Source organism: Mercenaria mercenaria, chromosome 4 (assembly GCF_021730395.1).
Source record: "Mercenaria mercenaria strain notata chromosome 4, MADL_Memer_1, whole genome shotgun sequence".
Taxonomy (NCBI): Eukaryota; Metazoa; Mollusca; class Bivalvia; order Venerida; family Veneridae; genus Mercenaria; species Mercenaria mercenaria.
Window position 1 is genome coordinate 62,196,872 of NC_069364.1, and position 27,847 is coordinate 62,224,718.

Genomic DNA, 27,847 nt, shown 5'->3' on the forward strand with positions numbered 1-27,847 from the left:
TTGCAACACTTGTTCACCATCATAAGCTGACCCTGTACAGCAAGAAACATAACTCCATCCTGCTTTTTGCAAGATTTATGGCCCCTTTTGGACTTAGAAAATATCAGATTTCTTGGTTAAGTTTTATGTTTAGGTCAACTTTTTCTCTTAAACTATCAAAGCTATTGCTTTAAAACTTGCAACTCTTGTTCACCATCATAAGCTGACCCTGTACAGCAAGCAACATAACTCCATTCTGCTTTTTGCAATAATTATTGCCCCTTTTGGACTTAGAAAAATCATTTTCTTGGTTGAATATTATGTTTAAGTCAACTTTTCTCATAAACTATCAAAGCTATTGCTTTAAAACTTGCAACAGTTTTTCACCATCATAAGTGGACACTGTACATCAAGAAACATAACTCTATCCTGCTTTTTGCAAGAATGATGGCCCTTTTTAGACTTAGAAAATCATGGGTAGGACAATATTTCTATTATACAAAAAAAATCAGATGAGCGTCAGCACCCGCAAGGCGGTGCTCTTGTTTTTTTTGTGGTAGCACTTACAGAATGTCTGTGGACAAACTAAACACGGCTTTATTCAGAAGAGCTTTTGCATCCATTACTGTTATTACTGATCTATGATAAGTGCGCCATGAATTTTTGATGAATGACCTTATTTCAAAGAGTTTTCAGCGTATAAACATCAAAGTTTCCATCACTTGTATTGCAGTCACCTAATTTATCAGGACTTTTTTGTGTTGGCCTAAAGCTGCTGTTTTAAATTATTAATTAAGTTATAAGTGAACTTCTAACCTTGAGATTAAACAAGGCATCAGTTATGACCGGAAATAACTGCATTATAGGCAAAGAATTTTTGGCCCATTCAAAGTTAGAACATTAAAAGACAAAAAAGATCTGTACATTCACTAAAACCACTGTTTTTAGAAATTTCTGTGTTTGTCCCCACTCCCACCTCCTTCTCAATCCCACTTTAGAGAACTGTTAATGTTGTTTTGATTAAATTGGTTTGTCTGTGTGTCTGTTGTTCTCTTGGTAGCTTTTAACCATTCATAACTAAAGAACTTTTTTACTTCACAGGATGAATTTCTGTGATCAGTAGATATTTGTTTTGGGGTCAGTAGGTCAATATCTCATTGACATTTAGACTGAAAAAGGGTCCCGATTGACAGGCCATCATTTGGGTCATGTGTTTTTACAAACAGCTCATGTTTATCTTAGACAGCTGCAAGGACCTTAGTTCAAATGTTTTTATGCCCCCGAAGGGAGGCATATAGTTTTTGAACCGTCTGTCTGTCGGTCTGTCAGTCTGTCCGCAATTTTCGTGTCCGGTCCATAATTATCTTTGTCATCCATGGATGGATTTTCAAATAACTTGGCATGAATGTGTACCACAGTAAGACGACGTGTCGCGCGCAAGACCCAGGTCCGTAGCTCAAAGGTCAAGGTCACACTTAGACGTTAAAGGATAGTGCATTGATGGGCGTGTCCGATCCATATCTTTGTCATCCATGGATGGATTTTCAAATGACTTGGCATGAATGTGTACCACAGTAAGACGATGTGTTGCGCGCAAGACCCAGATCCGTAGCTCAAAGGTCAAGGTCACACTTAGACGTTAAAGGATAGTGCATTGATGGGCGTGTCCGGTCCATATCTTTGTCATCCATGGATGGATTTTCAAATAACTTGGCATGAATGTGTACAACAGTAAGACGACGTGTCGCGCGCAAGACCCAGGTCCGTAGCTCAAAGTTCAAGGTCACACTTAGACGTTAAAGGATAGTGCATTGATGGGCGTGTCCGGTCCATATCTTTGTAATCCATGGATGGATTTTCAAATAACTTAGCATGAATGTGTACCACAGTAAGACGACGTGTCGCGCGCAAGACCCAGGTCCGTAGCTCAAAGTTCAAGGTCACACTTAGACGTTAAAGGATAGTGCATTGATGGGCGTGTCCGGTCCATATCTTTGTCATCCATGGATGGATTTTAAAATAACTACGCATGAATGTGTGGCACAGTAAGACGATGTGTTGCGCGCAGGACCCAGCTCCGTAGGTCAAAGGTCCTAAACTCTAACATTGGCCATAACTATTCATTCAAAGTTCCATCGGGGGCATGTGTCATCCTATGGAGACAGCTCTTGTTTTAGTTTTTTTAGCTCACCTGTCACAAAGTGACAAGGTGAGCTTTTGTGATCGAGCGGTGTCCGTCGTCCGTCATTTGTCCGTCCGTCCGTCCGTAAACTTTTGCTTGTGACCACTCTAGAGGTCACATTTTTCATTGGATCTTTATGAAAGTTGGTCAGAATGTTCATCTTGATGATATCTAGGTCAAGTTCGAAACTGGGTCACGTGCCTTCAAAAACTAGGTCAGTAGGTCTAAAAATAGAAAAACCTTGTGACCTCTCTAGAGGCCATATATTTCACAAGATCTTCATGAAAATTGGTCAGAATGTTCACATTGATGATATCTAGATCAAGTTCGAAACTGGGTCACGTGCCATCAAAAACTAGGTCAGTAGGGCTAAAAATAGAAAAACCTTGTGACCTCTCTAGAGGCCATATATTTCACAAGATCTTCATGAAAATTGGTCAGAACGTTCACCTTGATAATGTCTAGGTCAAGTTCGAAACTGGGTCACGTGCCATCAAAAACTAGGTCAGTAGGTCAAATAATTGAAAAACCTTGTGACCTCTCTAAAGGCCATATTTTTCATGGGATCTGTATGAAAGTTGGTCAGAATGTTCATCTTGATGATATCTAGCCAACTTCGAAACAGGGTCACGTGCGGTCAAAAACTAGGTCAGTAGGTCTAAAAATAGAAAAACCTTGTGACCTCTCTAGAGGCCATATATTTCACAAGATCTTCATGAAAATTAGTCAGAACATTCACCTTGATGATATCTAGGTCAAGTTCGAAACTGGGTCACGTGCCATCAAAAAATAGGTCAGTAGGTCAAATAATAGAAAAACCTTGTGACCTCTCTAAAGGCCATAGTTTTCATGGGATCTGTATGAAAGTTGGTCTGAATGTTCATCTTGATGATATCTAGGTCAAGTTCGAAACTGGGTCACGTGTGGTCAAAAACTAGGTCAGTAGGTCTAAAAATAGAAAAACCTTGTGACCTCTCTAGAGGCCATATTTTTCATGAGATCTTCATGAAAATTGGTCAGAATGTTCACCTTGATGATATCTAGGTCAAGTTCGAAAGTGGGTCACGTGTCTTCAAAAACTAGGTCAGTAGGTCAAATAATAGAAAAACCTTGTGACCTCTCTAGAGGCCATATTTTTCATGGGATCTGTATAAAAGTTAGTCTGAATGTTCATCTTGATGATATCTAGATCAAGTTCGAAAGTGGATCACGTGCCATCAAAAACTAGGTCAGTAGGTCAAATAATAGAAAAACCTTGTGACCTCTCTAAAGGCCATATTTTTCATGGGATCTGTATGAAAATTGGTCTGAATGTTCATCTTGATGATATCTAGGTCAAGTTCGAAACAGGGTCATGTGCGGACAAAAACTAGGTCAGCAGGTCTAAAAATAGAAAAACCTTGTGACCTCTCTAGAGGCCATACTTGTGAATGGATTTCCATTAAAATTGGTCAGAATGTTCATCTTGATGATATCTAGGTCAAGTTTGAAACTGGGTCACGTGCCTTAAAAAACTAGGTCAGTAGGTCAAATAATAAAAAAACCTTGAGACCTCTCTAGAGGCCATACTTTTCATGGGATCTGTATGAAAGTTGGTCTGAATGTTCATCTTGATGATATCTAGGTCAGTTTCAAAACTGGGTCGCGTGCGGTCAAAAACTAGGCCAGTAGGTATAAAAATTGAAAAACCTTGTGACCTCTCTAGAGGCCATATTTTTCATGAGATCTTCATCAAAATTAGTGAGAATGTTCACCTTGATGATATCTAGGTAAAGTTCAAAACAGGGTCACGTACCTTCGAAAACTAGGTCAATAGGTCAAATAATAGAAAAACCTTGTGACCTCTCTAGTGACCATATTTTTCAATGGATCTTTATGAAAATTGGTCAGAATTTTTATCTTGATAATATCTAGGTCAAGTTAAAAACTGGGTCACATGAGCTCAAAAACTAGGTCACTATGTCAAATAATGACGTCATACTCAAAACTGGGTCATGTGGGAAGAGGTGAACGATTCAGGACCATCATGGTCCTCTTGTTTTTTATATTTATCTAAAGACCTATTGACCATTTGGTCTTGTTAATGTACATAGGGCATTAGCTGCTTTTTCTGGGCATGCTCCAAGAATGTGGCTACTGGGTACAACTGTCAAACACTTGCTCACCCACCAGCGAGATGCAACAGACTCATTCACTGCCAGTATATATCACTGCCATCTATATATAAGATCCACATTCTAGATGAAATTCTGCAGTTTTTGTTCTGAATAACTAGAAACCACTTGATTTCATTTAAATCTGCTTTAATGACTTGACAATTTTAGTAATCAAATGTTCTTTCTGCACCTGTAATGTAATAAAATGAATTTGTGTCTGATGACCCTTCAATGCTTACATAGAGTCAAAATGTTACATGAAAGTAATTTTGAAAATATTGTTGTAAGCAGCTCTCAGATACGGAAATATCTGACATCTGAGGCATATACTGATACCTATAGAGAACATCGAAAAGGGCCTTTCGAACAATTTGACGAAGTTCCAAAAATCTCCATAAACCCTTGCTTTGTTACAGACCCCTGTGGGATTTGTGTTGTTGTTTTTTACATGCAAATATTTTTTCATAGGTAAAGCTGACATGTCATGCCAAAGCCCAGATATTCTGAAATGGTAAGAAAGTGCAGAAAATTGACACCCCATAGCAAAGAAAAAGGAAGTCCATATGAATACTTTTAGACAGGGTGAACCCTAAATCAACTTTCATTTTCAAGTTTAGCCTGTCTACTTTCATTTTCTTACTTCAGAGGAAAGCTGAATGGTTTTCTGTGTCGTCAAAAATATACATATACCTTGCGGGATTGTATAAAAAGTGTCAGGTGTCCTAAGGATATCACTTTAAAAATTTTTTACAAAGCCTGATATCATTTTAAAAACCATCACAAAGCCTGATATTACCTAAAATAACTTCCCAAAGCCTGGTATCACTGAAAAGCACGTAAGGTCTGATATCACTTTTAAACAAAACTTGCAAAGCCTGATTATCTTACACAGTTACAGAGGTTTGGCTATATATAATGCACAATAAGAACAGCAACTTCCCATTATATAAATGTTAAAAGAATAGTGTGTCAGCCTGAAATCCAACTATTGTTCTGGCTGCAGCTGGTTGTTGAACATTGTGTCTTTTATCTTGTAGTAACTAATAAAGCTCTTTCTTTTTTATCAATTCTTACCATAATAATGCAGAAGTCCATTTGCAGTGCTAAAACAGGAGAAACTTGTATATGTTTTCTTATGAAAAATGTGAGAATGATTTCAATGACTGTCAGATGGTAATTATGGTGTCTGGCACAAGCAACACCAAGTAAATATCGTCTCTGAGATTCCAATGTGTGAAATGATATATCTGATGTATGGTACATTTACCACAGAGGGAAAATATCACTCAGTCTCGTATGAAATTGTATTTCCTAGAAATAGCTGCCTTTCAGTACTTTCCTTGTGCATATTCAAGTTCAACACATTTTTGCCTGATACATACCCAAGCCCCATACATTTCTGCCCAGATCTAACCCAAGCCCAACACATATCTGCCCAGATCATACCAAGGCCCAATACATTTTGCCCAGATCATACCAAAGCCCAATACATTTCTGCCCAGATCATACCCAGGCCAAATACATTTCTGCCCAGATCATACCCAAGCCCAATACATTTCTGCCCAGATCATACCCAAGCCCAATACATTTCTGCCCAGATCATACCCAAGGTCAAATACATTTCTGCCCAGATTATACCCAAGCCCAATGCATTTCTGTCCAGATCATACCCAAGCTCAGTACATTTCTGCCAAGATCATACCCAGGCCAAATAATTTCTGCCCAGATCATACCCAGGCCCAATACATTTCTGCCAAGATCATACCCAAGCCCAATACATTTCTGCCCAGATCATACCCAGGCCAAATACATTTCTGCCCAGATCATACCCAACCCCAATACATTTCTGCCCAGATCATACTCAAGCCCAATACATTTCTGCCCAGATCATACCCAGGCCAAATACATTTCTGCCCAGATCATACCTAACCCCAGTACATTTCTGCCCAGATCATACCCAGGCCAAATACATTTCTGCCCAGATCATACCCAACCCCAGTACATTTCTGCCCAGATCATACCCAGGCCAAATACATTTCTGCCCAGATCATACCTAGGCCAAATACATTTCTGCCCAGATCATACCCAGGGCAAATACATTTCTGCCCAGATCATACCCAAGCCCAATACATTTCTGCCCAGATCATACCCAAGCCCAATACATTTCTGCCCAGATCATACCCAAGCCCAATACATTTCTGCCCAGATCATACCCAAGCCCAATACATTTCTGTCCAGATCATACCCAATTGCAACAGTTTTCTTGACATTTGTCCTCTTACAGTAGTAATAAGACAGCAATATATTGCCACCTATGATGGTAAGATGTTGCAATTTGTTTAGTAATAGCAGTCGGTGATTAAGTTTCCCAGTTATGTATGTATGCAATGTAAATTCTGCAGCTAATAAAGTACCTTTGTTTTTTCACGGCAGTGGAAGATAATTATGAAGGCGTTATGTTGTGGTACAGAGTCTGCTTCACAGTTGACGTATGATGATATCAAGGAAGATCTGGAGAGGAACGTTACAAAACATCCATCAGATGAACTAATTGGTCTAACTGCACATAAACCAATGTTCCCACCTGGCAAAATCATCCTTGTAGTGAGGAAACATTCAGGAGAGAAGAAGTAAATGCTTTATTTTGTTTTAAGCTCACTTGTGCACAAAGTGTATTAGGTGAACTGTTATGATAATCCTGTGTTGACACTGTAGAGGTCACAATTTTAGCCCAATTTGGATAAACTTTGTCAGAAAGTTTGCCATGACAGGTTTAAAACTGGGTCATCTGAGGTTAAAGTCAGATCATAGGAAAACCTTGTTAATATTCCAGAGGCCATTTTTCATATAAAAACATGCATGTTACATCCAATTTTTAGGTGTTTTTTGACCTATTGCTACCTGGTAAGGATTATTGTTTGGACTTAGAATTTTTTATGCCCCCGAAGGGAGGCATATTAGTTTTCAACTGTCCGTCCGTTCGTTCGTTAGTCACAAAGTTAACTTTCTGCATGAAGGCACTTTACTCGCGAACAACTGCACCTAGGACCTTCAAACTTCACATGCTGATAGTACTTATTGAGTACACCACCCCTACTGACATTTGGGTCACCAGGTCAAAGGCCAAGGGCACAGAGGCCAACGTTAACTTTTTGCATGAAGGCACTTTACTCGCGAACCATTGCACCCAGGACCTTCAAACTTCTGGGCCTCCGTGGCCGGGTGGTTAAGGTCGCTGACTTCAAATCACTTGCCCCTCATCGATGTGGGTTCGAGCCTCACTCGGGGCCTTGAATTCTTCATGTGAGGAAGCTATCCAGCTGGCTTACGGAAGGTCGGTGGTTCTACCCAGGTACACGCTCGTGATGAAATAATGCAATGAGGGGCACCTGGAGTCTTCCTCCACCATCAAAGCTGGAAAGTCGCCATATGACCTAAACCCAACCTTCAAACTTCACTTGCTGATAATACTTACTGAGTACACCACCCCTAATGACTTTGGGGTCACCAGGTCAAAGGTCAAGGTCACAGGGGCCAATGTTAAATTTTTGCATGAAGGCTCTTTACTTGCGAACCACTGCACCCAGGACCTTCAAACTTCACATGCTGATAGTACTTATTGAGTACACCACCCCTACTGACTTTGGGGTCACCAGGTCAAAGGTCAAGGTCACAGGGGCCAACGTTAACTTTTGCATGAAGGCACTTTACTCGCGAACCACTGCACCCAGGACCTTCAAACTTCACATGCTGATAGTACTTATTGAGTACACCACTCCTACTGACTTTGGAGTCACCAGGTCAAAGGTCAAGGTCACAGGGGCCAACGTTAACTTTTTGCATGAAGGCACTTTACTTGCGATCCACCTCACCCAGGACCTTCAAACTTTACATGCTGATAGTACTTTGCAAGTACATCACCCCTAATGACTTTGGGGTCACCAGGTCAAAGGTCAAGGTCACAGGGGCCAACGTTAACTCTTTGCATGAAGGCACTTTACTCGCGAACCACTTCACCCAGGACCTTCAAACTTTACATGCTGATAGTACTTTATGAGTACACCAACCCTACTGACTTTGGGGTCACCAGGTCAAAGGTCAAGGTGCTGCGGGGGCATTTGTCACCATTAATGACAGCTCTTGTTTTTTTTTCAAGATTAACTTCCCTTTATTGTGACTGTAAATAACTTATATTGTAACTTTTTTATAATTGACCGTAGGGAAAAATCAAGACCACTTTTCCGTGGTACAACATAGATGCTACTTTCAAATTTTAGGTGTATTTTAAGGTATCTCTTCCTGGTAAGGAGTTTTTTAGTGGTCTTAGAAAAACAAAACTTACTTCCCTTTGTTGCTACTATAAATAGCTTATTCTTGAAACTTTTTAACCTGGTTGTTAGAATGGATATGTCATTGTTTTGGCTTACTGTCTACCAAACTTACACAGAATATGTTTTACTGTATCATCTACATGACGGGCATATATTGTGACATTCTGGCACTCTTGTTATTTTTTGTTCATGCCAAGATGCTGTATTGGCATGCAGTATGTTTTGTGAAAAATGTCCTTAGGCGGGGGACGTTGGTAACTCTGTTACGAATTCTTGTTATATAATTGCTTTCTTTTTTTGTGGGAGAGGGGGGGGGGGGGGGGGGGGGGGGGGTTAGCTAAGCACTTAATGACAAATTTGCATGTTCTTTGCAATTGTGTGGAAAGTTGCACAGTTATATTCCAGTACTTAACATATGAAATTGTATGCTTAAGGTGGCTGTTGATTAAAAGACTTAATGTTCTAACAATGCTTACCTCTACAAAGACCAGTGAAATATGCCTGGAGTCTGTATGAAGATGTGATATATAATAAACACAGCAATTTGAGAGCAGTTTCTTCAGAAATTATGCCTTCAAGGTCAGCGATATTCCTCATTCACATAGGTTCATCAAAGGAAATATGACTTCAAATATTATTTTTCTCTATATGTGTTTGCTTTAAGGGTATGCGGACAAGTTGAGCCAGTCTACCAAGCAATATGGGCAGATAACTCTGATTTCCAGGAAGTACTGGTATCACCAACTATGGTGAACGATCATATGCCAGATAATGTGTTAGAAGCTCTTGAAAAGGTAAACACTTTAACTCATCCTTTAGTTGTCTTACATCACAAGTAATGAAATTGACCGCCAATGTAAGCACTTCTGTGTTCTGCGTATTTTATTTAAGCTAAATTTTCTTATTTTAAGTATTTTTTCCTTAGACTTACATTTTATGAAAACCTGTAATTCTAGTTAGCAAACTTCTTTTCATGAACAGACTTCTTTCAGTAGTTCATGGTAAAAAGTAACAGTGTTTTCTTTTTCATCCACAATAGGTTGAAGGTAATTTTTAATGGTGGTAGGCTAATTAACATACATGTATATGTATACTTGAGGATGGCTGGAGATAATCAATAATGCTTTTATATAACATAATAAGAATGCCCAGACTTGCACAACCAATGAGTTACAGTATCATTTTACATGATTATATACCTTACTATAAATAGTAACAACATAAAATCATGTAACCTAGGCCAGTAACCTGAAGCAAGCACAATTATAGGTCAGTTGATCGTGGATGTAGGACGTAATTTTTGGCACCATTTTAGTCGATATTCCATTAAAAAGTCTGTTAACTAAGATATTTTATATGATTAAACAATTTAAATGATTGAGTAATTGTTACTATGTTTGGGTATATAATAAGCAACTTACTAAGTGGCACTGATGTTCATTACATGGTTATTAACACTCCAAAGTCTGTTGGCAAATATAGGTTTACTTCTAGCAATAACTGTCAGGTCCACCATTGTCATTTAGTAAGTATATGATACTGTAATAACTAACTAATAACTTCCTTATATCCCTTGTCTTAGAGCATAGGAATAAGCTCTTTTAGTCTGTCCAGATTTCTGAAGGTTAGTCCTGTTTGCATAAGAGGTCAGAGTTAGGAAATGATCTGGCTGTACCAGAAAATAAAAAAAAAAGTAGGAAAATTACATATCTGGCCACAGACTTTTAGCTATGAAGACCTCCTGTTCAAATTTTGGACTTGCTGTTATTCTACAGTTGTGTAAGATTTCGTAAAGAAAATTATGTTATTTCATTCTAGATGTACTAATTTGACATTTACATTTTACCTCAATTTTGTAGCTCACCTGTCACAAAGTGACAAGGTGAGCTTTTGTGATCGCGTGGCGTCCGTCGTCCGTCCGTAAACTTTTGCTTGTGACCACTCTAGAGATCACATTTTTCATGGGATCTTTATGAAAGTTGGTCAGAATGTTTATCTTGATGATATCTAGGTCAAGTTTGAAACTGGGTCACGTGCGGTCTAAAACTAGGTCAGTAGATCTAAAAATAGAAAAACCTTGTGACCTCTCTAGAGGCCATACTTTTCAATGGATCTTCATGAAAATTGGTCAGAATGTTTACTTTGATGATATCTAGGTCCTGTTTGAAACTGGGTCACGTGCCGTTAAAAACTAGGTCAGTAGGTCAAATAATAGAAAAACCTTGTGACCTCTCTAGAGGCCATATTTTTCATGGGATCTGTATGAAAGTTGGTTTGAATGTTCATCTTAATGATATCTAGATCAAGTTTGAAACTGGGTCAACTGCGGTCAAAAACAAGGTCCGTAGGTCTAAAAATAGAAAAACCTTGTGACCTCTCTAAAGGCCATACTTTTCAATGGATCTTCATGAAAATTAGTCAGAATGTTCATCTTGATGATATCTAGATCAGTTCGAAACTGGGTCATGTGCCATCAAAAACTAGGTCAGTAGGTCAAATAATAGAAAAACCTTGTGACCTCTCTAGAGGCCATATTTTTCATGGGATCTGTATGAAAGTTGTTCTGAATGTTCATCTTGATGATATCTAGGTCAAGTTCGAAACTGGGTCAACTACGGTCCAAAACTAGGTCAGTAGGTCTAAAAATAGAAAAACCTTGTGACCTCTCTAGAGACCATATTTTTCATGGGATCTGTATGAAAGTTGGTCTAAATGTTCATCTTGATGATATCTAGGTCAAGTTCAAAACTGGGTCAACTGCGATCAAAAACTAGGTCAGTAGGTCTAAAAATAGAAAAACATTTTGACCACTCTAGAGGCCATATTTTTCAATGGATCTTCATGAAAATTGGTCTGAATGTTCACCTTCATTATATCTAAATAAATTTTGAAACTGGGTCACGTGTGATCAAAACCAGGTCAGTAGGTATAAAAATAGAAAAACTTTGTGACCTCTCTAGAAGCCATACTCTTCATGAGATTTTCATGAAAATTGGTGGGAGTGTTCACCTTGATGATATCTAGGTCAAGTTCAAAACTGGGTCATGTGCCTTCAAAAACTAGGTTATTAGGTCAAGACTCAAATAATAGAAAAACCTTGTGACCTCTCTAGAGGCCATATTTTTCAATGGATCTTCATGAAAATTGGGTCATGTGGAGACAGGTGAGCGATTCAGGACCATATGGTCCTCTTGTTTATTGGAAGGAGGCTGATGACATGTCATTTAGTACTTTTTATTTTGCTTGTTATAGATCATGTTGAGTCTAACTTGATTAAGGAAGTAGTACACCATTCACATTTGAATGTGCGCATGTCTGACTGGAAGCAAATGTGAGAATTTATGACAGTATTTAATACAAATTAAATGTTTTTATATTCATTCTTCTGGACAGTTTCATAAACCTTTCTCTGATTTGATGCTGAATGATTTAATAATGCTGAAATAATGAAAAATTCACTATGGGAATGCTACAAAACATTATTGCTCTTAAATGACATCATAGGATAAGAACTTTTATCTTGAAAGGACATGATTTTTGAGCATTTGTGTTATTTATGCAAGTTTTAAATGGCCATTAATTGCCAAAATATTAATGAATCTTCCCATCTTTTATTCCCTGTGACAGTTATATGGGAGTATGGATCAGTTATAATGATGGCTCTAGTTAAACATAGGCTACCTTTTGGTGGAATCATAAAGATTCTTCAGTATTTAGTGCACTAACCACATGTGGAAGGTTGCTGTTTTGAACCCGACCATAGGCTGGACACTTTGTATAAAACAACTAATACTTAACTGACTTTACATCCTGCACCAGGAACCAAGGAAGATATGTTCTATGTATTACACTGACCCCAGAAAATATAAAATGATTAACATTTTTTATTCCAAAAGATAGGTAGATGTAAGCAATTTATTAGTTTTATGTATGGACATTGGGTTATCTTTCTTATACGTACTACTTGCTTTCAGAACTGCTTGTTTAATATTGCTTGTATTTCTGAAGAAGCTCAACATATTATTTGTTTTTTTATTTCTTTATTACATAAAACCTTCCTGCCTGCAACAAACAGCCGATTAATTCTTATCACTTTATAGTATCTTCTTACATTTTGTATAGCTAGTTTTTGTGTTAAACGTGAGGGTTAGTTGTTTTTTTTGTGTGTAAGTTTTGTTTGTGCAGAAAATACAAACATAAACACTGACCATTTTCTCATTTGGTATTATCTTCTATAATTTTTCGCTTTCTGAATTATTTTTTTTAGTCGGCTACAAATTCTTATATTGAATTGCGATGAGGACAGATTAGTTCTGTATATATGAGAATTTTGTTGAAGTTCATTTAATTCTGTTCTGCTTTAAAGTATGCCTTTACAGTATTTCTTTACCTGAACATTGTGTAAAAGACAGTTCTTTCTTGCTGCTTAACTTATTCCAGTTGACGTGAAGTAATTAGCTACCGTAGATACCCATGTATAATGCGCAGTTTTTTAACCCCCAGGACTACCCCCGAATCGTGGGTGCGCATAATACACAGATATAGACAATTTTCCAACTTCAAAACAAGTTTGTTACCGATGTTCGCCATTTTGGTAAAGGGAAACTACTCCCCGCGCTTACTGTCTCCGCTAAAATCTAAGATTGCCATTACGTTCCGTAAAAGATCGAATTGTTTATTTTTCTTTCAAACAAAATTAATTTCATATAAATTTAAAAGTATTTTGACGAAAGAAATGTTTACAAATCACAAAAATTATGATACTAATTAAAGATCGAGAATTATCTTTAACCGAGATCAAACTGTGAACAACATAATTGACACGAGGTGACACGTTAATTGCCGGTAATTACTGGCTTTATGATCGTGACAAAAAGACTATCACACCTTTTGTTATCAGTTTGAATTGAGAAGCTCATGTCAGTTTGAAAGATACCATTCCGAAATATTGAATCAGCTGCTATTTATTTATTCAAAATAGTGAATTAAAAAAGGTAAAACAACAAATATAACAATAATTTACTGGTTTTATTTTCGAGAAAACAAAAATCGATAGTACCGTGAGACCGATGCTGCTCTCTGCCGCGGAGATAAAATTTATTACCGGTGTCGATGTAAACTCTACTTTCGTTTTCCATCCACCTCAGAATTGACCAAAAATTTCATTTTTTTTCCCCCCAGGATTTTGGACTAAGATCGGGGGTGCGCATTATACACGGGTGCGTATTATACATGGGTATCTACGGTACTTACTGCATATTTATAATTGTCATTTTCTTTTTCAGGTGCTTGTGAACGTGGCACCACCGAAGCCGACACGCTTATTGTCAGAACCGGAGAGGAGTGCCATGTTGAAACACGATATGTCCCCTGGAACCCCCATAACTCCGTTGAATCAGTCAGCGACGAACCTTGGGGATCAACCGACTGTTCATATAGTGTGTGAGAAACAGAAAGACCTAAGTAATGTGCCTGTTGATGTTTATATAAATTCAAACAATCAGGGGTGGGATGCTGCAACAGAGGAATTATTACTTAGTCTTGATAAACAGCATTTATTCTCTTCCATTGGACACAATGCCAGACTTGAATTGTTAGATTTGGATTCAGAACTTATCCAGGCACCTCTAGCCAGCCCCGAGGGTTTGTCTGCTGCTTCAAGTTTCAGTGCCCTTAGTAGGACAGGCTCATTTCCAAAAAGCGAACAAAGGTCGGAGGTTACAGTCGCAAAACTTGCCACTATTCAGCAATCTCCAGATATATGTGTGAGAACTGAAGATTCAACGGAAAATTTGTGTGAAATTGAAAACAAAACTGCTAATTCACTTTTTAAAGCAAAAAGTTTGAACGAGAGTAGAAGTGTAGGAGACTTTTTAAAGAAAAATCAATTTTTACAACCTTCAGATCTCAGTGCTATTGCGCATGCTTCCCAAGGTTCGCTGAATAATCTATTGCCAATTACAGATTATGCTAACAGTCAAGAATCATTGAATAAAGACACACACAGTATAGATGTTCCATTTCCTCAGCAGGATACACCCGCCATTAAATCAAATCATTTAAACGATACTGATGAAGAGAAAATGAAACATGAAAATGAAGAAAATGAAAAGATGGATAACAAAATAGAAGGTGAAGATGTATATGAACGACATTCCCCAACGGAAACTACTCAGTATGGTTACTTCGATCCCAATGAGATATATTCGGCAGCCAGTGTCGGGTACCACCCACAACTGCTAGTGGGTGGCACCCATTCAGTTTCACTTAAACCTTCTGAAAGTCAGAAATTGAACACACATCCGGCTAATAAAATTTTACAATACTCACAGTCTGAATCAAGATTAAAGGGATTATCAGATGAGTATCAAATGAAACGTTCAATGGAAGAAGGCGACATTGCACATTTAGAAGATACCAGCAATGTTTTTGTTTATGATAAGTTACTGAAAAAGAACTTGAAAGCTCGGGGAAGTGAACCTGCATTTAATCCCAAAAGTTTACCAAAGCTCTGTAATGAAGACAAGCTTTATTCTGTACAGGAGACGGAAAGTATTACTTCAGAAAATTGTGATACATCTGATGGCACTTTTATTAATGAGAAGACTTTGGAAAACGTGCAAGAGTATGGGAGTGAGTGTAAATCTACTGAAATTGATCATACCTCTGTTGACACTGAAGATAATAATTCTGACTCGGAGCATAATGATAAGACTTGTTTACTTAAAAGAACAGATTCAGATTCAGAAGGTAGAACTCTCACCGAAGAGGTCCGACCTAGATCTGAGACTGGTCATAGAAAAGATAACTCTAGTATAGGTCGTGTTTCAACATTGAGTAGCCCAGATGATAGCGATACTCGATTGTTTCATAGTAACTCATGTCATTCTACGTTCGCCAGTTCAACTAGTGGGGGATCTGAACAGCGCTTGTCTCTTATTTCAGCTAACTCAGAGGACCTACCTATTGTAGAAACAGATGTTTAGATGCAGATCTTTATTAGCCCACCATCATCAGATGGTGGGCTATTAAAATCACTCTGCGTCCGTGGTCCGTCCGTCCGTCATTCCGTCCGTCCGTCCGTCCGTTAACAATTTCTCGTTATCGCATCTCCTCAGAAACTACTGGGGGGATTTTGACCAAACTTTGTCAGAATGATGTATTGGTACCCTAGTTGTGTCCCCCTGAAAATCAGACTGGTTCAACAATTTATGAGTGAGTTATGGCCCTTTGTTTATTTCTATATTTTACATAGATTTATATAGGGAAAAACTTTGAAAACCTTCTTATCCAAAACCACAGAGCCTAGGGCTTTGATATTTGGTTTGAAGCATCATCTAGTGGTCCTCTACCAAGATGATACAAATTATTTCTCTGGGGTCAAATATGGCCCCGCCCTGGAGGTCACATAGTTTATATAGACTTATATAGGGAAAAACTTTGAATAACCCCTTGTCCAAAACCACAGGGCCTAGGGCTTTGATATTTTGTATGTGACATCATCTAGTGGTCTTCAACTAAGACTATTCACATTATACCCCTAGGGTCAAATATGGCCCCGCCCTGGGGGTCATATGATTTACATAGACTTATATAAGGAAAAACTTTGAAAACCTTCTTGTCCAAACCACAAAGCCTAAGGCTTTGATACTTGTAATGTAGCATCAGCTAGTGGTTCTCTACCAAGTTTGTTCAAATTATCGCCCTAGGGTCAAAAATGGCCCCGCCCCAGGGGTCACATGGTTCATATAGACTTATATAGGGAAAAGCTTTTAAAATGTTCTTGTCAATAACTACAACATTCAAATTTGGACCACATGTATATTTTTGAGTGGCAAGATGACCCTTGACATGAGTTGACCTTGATTTTGACCTAGTGACCTACTTTCACATTTCTGTAGCTACAGCCTTCAAATTTGGACCACATGTATATTTTTGAGTGGCAAGATGAACCTTGACATGAGTTGACCTTGATTTTGACCTAGTGACCTACTTTCACATTTCTGTAGCTACAGCCTTCAAATTTGGACCACATGCATAATTTTGTGCACTGGAAAAAACTTTGACCTTGATTTTGACCTAGTGACCTACTTCCACATTTTTGAAGGTACAGGCTTCAAATTTGGACCATATGCATAGTCCCATGTTTCAAAATGAAATTTGACATTGATTTTGACCTAGTGACCTACTTTCACATTTCTCAAGCTACAGCCTTCAAATTTGGACCACATGCATAGTTTTGTGTACCGAAAAAAACCTTGACCTTCACATTGACCTAGTGACCTACTTTCACATTTTTAAGGTACAGGCTTCAAATTTGGACAACATGCATAGTTTTGTATTCCGAAATAAAATTTGACATTGATTTTGACCTAGTGACCTACTTTTACATTTCTCAAGCTACAGCCTTCAAATTTGGACCACTTGCATAGTTTTGTGTACCGAAATGAACTTTGACCTTTACATTGACCTAGTGACCTACTTTCACATTTTTAAGGTACAGGCTTCAAATTTGGACCACATGCATAGTTTTGTATTCCGAAATAAAATTTGACCTTGATTTTGACCTAGTGACCTACTTTTACATTTCTCAAGCTATAGCCTTCAAATTTGGACCACATGCATAGTTTTGTATACCAAAATGAACTTTGACCTTTACATTGACCTAGTGACCTACTTTCTCATTTTTAAGGTACAGGCTTCAAATTTGGACCACATGCATAGTTTTGTATTCCCAAATAGAATTTGACCTTGATTTTGGCCTAGTGACCTACTTTTACATTTCTCAAGCTACAGCCTTCAGATTTGGACCACTTGCATAGTTTTGTGTACCGAAATGAACTTTGACCTTAAGATTGACCTAGTGACCTACTTTCACATTTCTGTAGCTATAGGCTTCAAATTTGGACCACATGCATAGGATTGTGTACCGAAACAAACTTTGACCTTGACATTGACCTAGTGACCTACTTTCACATTTCTCAAGCTACAGCTTTCGAATTTGGACCACATGCACAGTGTTGTGTACAGAAATGAAATTTGACCTTGAGGTAGTCAGTAAGTCTTGAAATTTGGAACACTCAAAAATGGCACATTGGTGGGCGCCAAGATCACTCTGTGATCTCTTCTTTCTTTTCATTTAGCATTATATTAGTTCCATGCGGGTGTTTCTCCAGAGGAGACTTACAGTTCAATCAGTAGGTCAGCCACACAAAGTGGGATCCTGTGGTAACTTTAAAAATACTCAACATTTTTTCATGGAACTTGATACATGGATGGATGGAAATAAGGAGAATATGTACATTCTTTTATTTTGTTTCTATGGCAGCAATTGTGCTTGCTATTGCAACAATTAGTCAAAATTTCTGACAACAAAGGTGGACTTTACAGTAGATAGAAGAGAAGATACACATTATGTTGTTTTTTCTATTTGTTCATCCATTCATCCATCTGTCTGTCTGTCTGTCTGTCACAAATAGTGGAATTTGTCATAGCTTAAAAAAGTGCAAGACATTTTTTCATGAAACCTTGGACATATAAAGAAATATGTTGAGTATGTAGAAAGTTTTATGTTGTTTCATTATCAATCTCTTAATCCATCTGTCTGTCCATGCCTCACTTACAAAAGATAGATCCTTTGTTAACTTCCAAAGTACAGGAAATTTTCTCATGGAACAAGACCTCTAGGTACTATATTATTTGGAAATTGTGCAGGCCCTTCAGTTAAGTTTCAGTTTAAAAATGTGGTTCATATGGCAGCAAATATGGCAAATGCCCCCGTCTGGTAGGAGACTTTTTTGCTGGGCGGTAGTCTTGTTTATTTTATATATATATATATATATATATATATATATCTGTTAGTGCTTCAGACTGGCTTAAAAGTCACTTATGAAGAAGGTAACTTAAGGATTTATTTGTGTATCCTTTTAGGTCTTTGAAAATCACAAAACTTCTAGTGAAATTACAAAGTCACTTAATATAAGTATTCTAGAAACTGCGTTGTGTATTTTGTTCTATTTTTGTAGCAGTTTTGTATGATCTATACTCAAAGATTGTCTTCCTCTTTGCTGAGACCAACCAATCCCTCGGGATTCTGAAGATGTTATAAAACTTGTTATCCATACATTTCTCCTTCTAAACAGAAACTTGGAGTCACTGTAGTTTTCATTAAATAGATCATTGATTATTTTTCTAAGCAGACATTTATAAATGTAATACAAATGTATAAATCCCACACGATAACTCAAACGATAACATGTTTGATAATTATGATTTTTTTTTTCATTAAAACGTTTCAATACAGAAAATATTTTTGTATAACATTACAGTATGCACTTTACTTCTATCATTGACAACCTTTTTAAGTTCAACGATGCATGAGAACCATAACAATCAAAGGATAATATAAACATGCTGTCGTTTAAATTATCGTGCGGGAGTAGTACTTGCAATTTCCATGACTATTGTTATTTTTATTATCATTATTTTTATCATTATTTACTGTTGTTATTATTATCATACAGGCAGTTGAATATTCTACATCACTTGGAAAGTTTGAATTTATTAGGCACTTTATTTCTGAATCTCTGTGTTTTAAGAGTTTATTCTTATCAAAGGGTCTTCATGGTTCCTAAGCAGAGGATTTTCTGCAATGGGTCATTGTTCAAATATTGACCTGTATCACATCCTTGGTCATTTTGCTAGAATTCTACCAGTAAAACATGCTATTTATAGTAAATTATGGTAAAAAATCATCAAGTAGTGGTTTTCTTCCATTAAGTTGTATTATTTCATGACTTGTAAATTCCCCTTATCTCATTGGTCAATAGCTGTTCACATAGAGGTTAAGTGTAGGCATAAAATAAAACACTTTATGATGATATCTGAGAATATTTAAGTCTGTGGACCTAGACTTCTGTTTTGCAGGTCTTTTCTTCAATAAAATGTACTACTTACAGTTGAACTGTGGTCAAAGATCATCAACTATTGTTTTTCTGGCATTCTTCAATTATTGAAAAAGACCATTAACAAGTGTGAATTTCTTACATTTAAAAAGGAAAGCCTATGTCCTCGGCATTTTAAATGTGGAATTAATCAAATTTAATTTATTCTCCTCTGCTTGTTCATTTTTTTTTGTACTGAAGATTGTTATTCTATCAAAGCAGAAGAGAAGGGTTTTGTATGTAAAACAAATTGTATGTAATTGTGAAGTCCCACTATTTATGTTTTTACAAAAAAAAAGACGTTTTAAAGTGCTATAAGTTGAATTTCAGTGCAATATAATATATCTGCAAACCTCTGAATGTTTGCAGAAGTGTTCATTTATATACAAAATACCAAAGTTATGTGCAATTTATATACCTTTTAACTTAATGCTGTTTTTGGATCTTTCTGAGAAATGGAATGTTTCTGAGATTGAAATTCGTATCATTTTGTCCTTTTCTTACTATAAAGCTAAAGTAGAACTGCAGATTCCAGGGTGTGAAAAATATGTTATACTAGATATTGTGTGAACCTAGAGGATTTTGACGACAATTTCTCACAAGCCGGTAATCTGAAATTGCAGTTTTGAAAGATCAGTTATTTTATATTTTTGCAAGAGGATATATATTTTATTTTATTAACAATAAGGTTTTTATATGGTGAATACAGACATGTATCTTTTAGTATCAATACATTAATGCTTTTAAAGAATGTGAGAAACTTCCACATTAAGGACTTTTTTCAAGAGTATGGGAAATAAAATGTAATCTGATCTCAGTATTTGGTGTATGTGACGGTATATTCAGTAATCTTTTATCAAAAGTTTTTTCCTGTGTACAGTTCCTTCAAATGTACCAAGACTAAGCTGATGCCATGTTAAAGCCAGTCAAACACATCTGGTAAACTACTAATATTAACCTTAGAATCGAAGAATTCTTTCATTGTTATTTTTCTTTCCTGTAGATTATGCAAAATTGTGTTAGTTTCATTGTTCAGTAATTATTCATTCATGCATAATTTAGTATACTCAAGTCAAAAGTTAGAAATATGATCCAAAAAGTTGTTATGCTCTTTAAATTTTATTGTTTATTTTGCCATGACAACATACATGTAATATTTAACTTGCTTTAACTTTATATTATTTATAATGTTCAACTTGATTACGGAATACGTTCTGTTGCGTACAGCCTTCCTATAACCTTTTTAGAATTTTGATTGAATAATATAGTTTTGGTTTAACGTCAAACAAACACAGTTATAGATCGTATGGGAACTTTCCAGCTTTTTGTGTTTGAAGAAAACCCGAAATGCCCTTCCGAGCTTCATTTCAGGATGGGCACCAGGGTAGAACGATTGGCATTCTGCCAGCCAGCTGGATTGCTTCCGCACATGAAAGAATATTACACACAGAGAGTGAGGTTTACGAAACCACGGTGGTGAGGAGCCAGTGATTCGAGATGAACAGTCTTACACCACCTGGCCGATGAGACCTGTGAAATTTGAATGAATGTTAATACAGTTTCTACCATTTCAAGGCAAATTTTAAGATTAAAAAATATTTCTTGAATCTCTGACTGGATTTGAAGTATTGGTGCTGTAAATTTGGTAAATTTTGTGTCATTTTTTGTGATTTTATAGACAAAACAGAATATTCATATTAACATTTGTATAAATTCAAACCTCATAGTTTGTCAAGTTTTATAGATAAGGTTGCTTTATTTTCAGTCATTTTTGATCTTCATTATTTTAACATCAGGATTTCTTACTGACCAATCAGAGCTGCAATTTTGAGTACCTACCTGTTTCAACTTGGTTAAAATGAAGCCATCTTACAATGAATATAGTGATTTTTGAAATAAATACCACACTATTTCGATATGAAGTTCAGTTTATTGACCACACATGCCCTAGAGGATGTCACAAACTACAGAAGTTCAAAGTTTGATAAATACTGATAAATACTAGACAGACTTGATACTTTGGTTTTAATTTAAATTATGAGAATTTGAACAGGGATTCTACGGTAAAGCCTGAGTGAAGTGAAACCGATACCCTAGTGCAACTGGTATCGTTCCATGATGTTGTGGACATGTAAACCCTTACCATGCTGGACACAATTGATTCTGCCTTTGCGAACAGTGAAGATCATGATCAGCCAGCACATCCATGCAGTCTGATCATGATCTGCACTGTTTGCCATTCAGTCAGTATCTTTTTGGTAAGCACCCCTTTTGACAGTTAATGGTACTGTCCGAATTGAAAGATGGACAAGATTATAGAAATTCAGCAGGGTAAAGGTTAAAACTATGAAATGTGTGATGCTCTGTTTAGGAATGTAAGCAGTAATAAATGTATTGCAAAAATTATCAAATCTACAGGTCGGATATTATTTGTGTTATAAAAGTTCTATTAACACAAATAACTGGGAACTGTGTGACTCCTTAAATTCAAACAGCCATTTATATTAACGAGAGTTATCTTTCAAATTACAACTACAATGTACCATAAAGCTGATAATTTTCAAAGTATGAAAAAGACAGCGAAAAGAAAAATCCAAAAAGAAATTTCTGTAATTTGCTTATTGTGTATCATTTTCACATTCCATATAGTTTTCTATGCTCAGAGCTCGACAAAATTCTCTGAAAGCAAGTCATTCTGCAGGACAATTTGGCTAGAATTTTTAATCACCTTGCTGCAATTTGTATTTGCCCTGCAATCCACTAAGGAAACACTTTTTTTATTTACAATATTTATTTTAAAGTCTGGTGAAAATATTACATACTGGAATCTTGGCGTAAACTATTGAGCATCTAGTTAATGTGATCATAGTGCTGAACTGTAATGAAATGGGACAGATTTTTAGCTCGACTATTTAAAGAATAGTCTAGCTATTCTACTCACCCTGGTGTCGGCGTCACACCTTGGTTAAGTTTTTGCATGCAAGTACATACAGCTATCATTTAAAGGCATATAGCTTTGAAACTTATTTTTTCTTTTTCTAGGTCAATTACCAACCTCACTGGGTCAAATTCCATAACTCTAACATGTATTTTGAGCAAATTATGCCCCTTTTTGGACTTAGAAAATTCTGGTTAAAGTTTTACATGCAAGTTACCTTCTCTAAAACTGATGCAGATATTGAATTGAAACTTCATATGTATCTTCGGGGTTATAAAACTAGTTGATAGCAGCAAGTCCCATAACTCTGACCTTCATTTTGGCCAAATTATGCCCCCTTTTGGACTTAGAAAATTCTGGTTTAAGTTTTGCATGCAAGTACATACAGCTAGTACTAAAAGGCATATAGATTTGAAACTTATTTTTTCTTTTTCTAGATCAATTACCAACCTCACTGGGTCAAGTCCCATAACTCTGACATGTATTTAGGGCAAATTATTTCCCCTTTTGGACTTAGAAAATTCTGGTTAAAGTTTTACATGCAAGCTACTATCTCCAAAACTAATACAGATATTGAATTGAAACTTCATATGTATCTTCGGGGTTATAAAACTAGTTGATAGCAGCAAGTCCCATAACTCTAATTTGCATTTTGGTCAAATCATGTCCCCTTTTGAACTTAAAATAGTTGAGCTTGGCTGTCTTACGGACATCTTGTTTAGTTGGGAACAGTGAGTCAGCTTCATTTTTGAGTGATTAGACATCCATTTTCTGCTTGGATTTTGATTTATTACATTTTTGGTCTCATCCTGCAGGATGTTTTACATGCTAGAAGCAGATTTCCATTAAAATTTTACGAGGGGACTAGTTGCCGAGCTCTGATGTTATGCCATTTTTTTATGCATATCATTTTATTCCACAAAAGAAATGTAAAAGAGGAAAAATTATTATGGCTGTACTAAAAAAACTTTCATCTATTTATTTTCTGTGTTGTTTTAGTTTATTAGAGTTTTAATTTTATGTTTCTGGTTATTACTGGTGTGTTATTTTATCAATTTTGATGTTAGAGGAGACGTACTACTTATTTTGCTCACTTATGTGTATACAAAGTAAATGTATGTTTCGTTGTTAATGCTTGAACAAAAAATAAATGTTTTAATAACTGATTTCTGGTTTCAATGTGACTCTTTTAGTTTGGATTCTGAATTATTGGAGAACAGTGTCAGATGTTTTGGCATTATTGACAATAAATCTGCAAGATGTTGAAATCCTATCTTCTGAAATTTGAGTATATTTTCATAAATGGAATTGCAGCAACCACAAATTTCAAATCATCTGACTCAAGTTTCTTGCGCAAAAACAGAAGAGGATATTGTTTGCAGGAAACAATTACAGCACTTTGAGGTCAAACCATGGCACTAAGGTTATGAAAACTTATGAGTTACCGAGTTGTCTCAAAATACATTCCTTTTCTACTTTGAAACAAACAGCGAAGTGCTTAATATCAGCTAAAGTGATCACCCTGTGTCTTGTCTTAAACAATTTTTTTTTTTTTTTGATTATTAAAACTAAAGGTCACAATTTTGGGCTTGTCCAAATGAAACTTGGTGAGAATGTTTGTTTTGATAAAACTCTTGAGTTTGGTACTGGAATTCCGTGGGTCAAAAGCAAGGTCATTAGGTCAAATAATAGGAAAACCATGTTAAATAGAGGCCTTATTGTATACCTGATTGTTCTGAAACTGCCAGAATGTGCATTTGTGAAATCCAGGTTGAATTTTAAATGGGGTTATCTGAGGTAAAAACTAGGTCAGTAGTTTCAATCATAGAAAAACTTGCTAACGCAATGGAGAACACATTTTCTATCTGATGTAAATGAAACATGGTCAGACTATGTATAATGTCTAGGTCAAGTATGTAACCAGGCCAACTTTGGTGTAAAATTAGGTCACTGGGTTAAATCGTAGAAAAACCTTTTTAGCCCATTTGATGTTTTGAAAAAAAAAGATGAGTTATCGTCATCACTTGATCGGCGTCAGCGTTGCCTGGTTAAATTTTATGTTTAGGTCAGCTTTTCTCCTGAACAGTCAAAGCTATTGCTTTAAAACTTGGAGCAGTTATTCACAATTAAAAGCTGACTGCACAGCAAGTACTGTAACTCTGCATTGCTTTTTTCAAGAATTATGGCCCCTTTTGGACTTAGAAAATCATGAGTATGACAATATTGCTATAATTACACACAGAGATGAGCATCTGCACCTGCAAGGCAGTGCTCTTGTTTAACACTAGCAGCAATGTGGTCTACTTGATCTTCATGAAACTGGATCAGAATGTTTGTCTTTATGAAATCTAGATTAACTGTGAAACTGGATCATCCAGGATCAAAAAAGTAACACACACAGATCACAGACCTGAGCACTGCAGAGGCCACATTTTAAACCTGATTTACATGGAACTTGGTCAGAATGTTTGTATCTATGACATGTGGGTGAAATTTGAAACTTGTTCATCTAAGGTAAAACATCTGGTTACAAAGTCAAGTCATAGAAAATGTGGTTAGCACTTAGATGTCACATTTTCAACCTGATTTACATAGAATATGGTCCGACTGTCTTTTTTGAAATCTATGTCTTTATCAGTAACTGGGTCATTTGGGGTAAGAACTTTGGTAAGTTCAGCAATACAGGGCCTCCATGGCCCTCTTGATTAAAAAACTGAATACTGGAAACAAAAGTTTATTCCTAGTTTCTATTGCTATTTCAGCTTCATCATAACTTACTTTAGTTAGAAATTTAACCTAATTCATTTGAATTATTCGATGTCCTTCCTTGACCTGGGCAGAATTCATCGTACATCTATAGATTCAATTGAATTAATGTCCTTTCACTTCATTATGTCAGAACTTTTTCCCCCCATCTTGTAATACACATCTGGATCAATCAGTTTAAAGAGACTGATTTGATACACTTTAATCTTATTGTGGAGTCTACAGTAATTGATTTTTCAAATCTGTTCTACAATCAAAACTTCAGGAGGAACAGAAGATGGAGCAGACGTGATGGAGATCACGCTGAATTAGTTGTGACTGAAATTGAATTGAGAAGCTTAAATGAAAACACTCGTGCTGTAGGTCACATTGTGTCTAGGGACAGATTTTACATTACACTTAATGAAATATATGTCATTTTGATGCCAGTTCAATGACTGTGGTAAAGTAGTATCAAATAAATTGTCTTGGAGTTTTCAGCTCAACTACACGAAGTATGGAGAGCTGTCCTACTCGGCCTGGCTTCAGCGTCCTTCCACGTCCGCACTTTATCTCTGGAATTACTTGATGGATTTGTTTCAAACTTGAAATAGTTAGTCCTCATCATCACCCACATCATATGGCACAAGGGACATAACTCTCACACCAATATTTCATGAATTATTCCCCCTTTTTACTTAGAATTTCAGGTTAAAGTTTTGATGCACTTTCACTCTATCTCAGTTATTACTAAATGGATTTGATTCAAACTTAAAATACATTTTTGCAGTTGTTCCACCTTATCACCCACATCATATGACACAAGGTCCATAACTCTGGTACCAATATTTCATGAATTATCCCCCCTTTTTACTTAGAATTTCAGGTTAAAGTTTTGATACACTTTCACTCTATCTAAGTTATTACTGAATGGATCTGATTCAAACTTAGAATAGTTGTTCCACCTTATCACCCACATCATATGACACAAGGTCCATAACTCTTTTACCAATATTTCATGACTTATGCCCCCCTTTTACTTAGACTGTCAAGTTAATTTTGATGCATTTTCACTATATCTCCGTTATTACTAAATGGATTTGATTCAAACTTGAAGTTTTATTCCAAATCATCACCCACATCATATGACACAAGGTGCAAAAATCACTCTTGCACCAATATTTCATGAATTATCCTTTTTGCTTAGAGTTATAGTTATACTTATTGTACCCCCCGACAACAAAGTTGTAAGGGGGGGTATACTGGTTTCAGGTTGTCTGTCTGTCTGTCTGTCCGTCTGGTCGTCTGTCCGTAGACGCAATCTTGTGCGCACCATCTCTCCTTATCCCCTTGACACAATTTAATGAAACTTCACACAAGTGATCAGTACCAACAGTAGTTGTGCATGGGGCATGTTAGGTTCTTTTAGAAAAACAATTTGCAGAGTTATGGGACTTTGTTTTTTTGTTACTATACTATATACATAGACACAATCTTGTGCGCACCATCTCTCCTCATCCCCTTGACACAATTTAATGAAACTTCACACAAGTGATCAGTAACAACAGTGGTTGTGCATGGGGCATGTTAGGTTCTTTCAGCGACAAAAATTGCAGAATTATGGGACTTTGTTTCTTGTTAACATACTATGTACATACAGTCTGCATATGCAATCTTGTGCGTGCCTAATCTACCAAACCCTTGCACACAATTTAATGAAACTTCACACAAGTGATCAGTACCAACAGTAGTTGTGCATGGTGCATGTTAGGTTCTTTTAGAAAAAAAAATTGCAGAGTTATGGGCCTTTGTTTTTTTTGTTACTATACTATATATATAGACACAATCTTGTGCGCACCATCTCTCCTCATCCCCTTGACACAATTTAATGAAACTTCACACAAGTGATCAGTAACAACAGTGGTTGTGCATGGGGCATGTTAGGTTCTTTCAGCGACAAAAATTGCAGAATTATGGGACTTTGTTTCTTGTTAACATACTATGTACATACAGTCTGCATATGCAATCTTGTGCGTGCCTAATCTACCAAACCCTTGCACACAATTTAATGAAACTTCACACAAGTGATCAGTACCAACCCTAGTTGTGCATGGTGCATGTTACATTCTTTTAGATAAATATTCTGCATAGTTATGGGACTTTGTTTTTTGTTACTATACTGTATTCATACAGTCTATATACACACAGTCCACATAATTATGCAGTCTTGTGTGTGTCAAATTGCAATGTACTGTGTCAGTGCATGCGGGGGGGTACATTCATCACCTTTAGTGATAGCTCTAGTTTAATGTTCTTTTTTTCTCTTATTACTTAATACTTTTGACACAGACTCAAGCTATTGCCCAATATCTTCTTCTTATTAGAGTTATTAAACACTCTAGTGACAGCTCCAACTTCCTTAGATGTGCCCCGTTTCACTATCCAGCATCAAAATAGTCGAGCATGCTGTCTCCTGTGACAGCTCTTGTTGTATTTAGGACAAGTTTATAATAAACAGTGAAATATATAGAGGATATTAAATTTTGTTTGTTTTGAGTGAATATGGAATATAT

The 27,847-nt window shown here is 36.5% G+C and overlaps 1 protein-coding gene across 4 annotated transcripts in view; it reads left to right on the forward strand.

Annotated features, from left to right (window-relative positions):
- The window catches only part of LOC123551910 (diacylglycerol lipase-alpha-like), a 124,620-nt gene extending 100,925 nt beyond the window's left edge, over positions 1 to 23,695 (forward strand). For all 4 annotated transcript variants that reach the window (XM_045341191.2, XM_045341192.2, XM_045341193.2 and 1 more), the window contains 3 exons: positions 6,751 to 6,947; positions 9,313 to 9,442; positions 13,934 to 23,695. In XM_045341191.2, coding sequence (XP_045197126.2) covers positions 6,751 to 6,947; positions 9,313 to 9,442; positions 13,934 to 15,634 — 2,028 coding nt within the window. In that variant the 3' untranslated portion in view covers positions 15,635 to 23,695. The remainder of the gene's footprint in view (positions 1 to 6,750; positions 6,948 to 9,312; positions 9,443 to 13,933) is intronic.
- Positions 23,696 to 27,847: the final 4,152 nt, after the last annotated feature.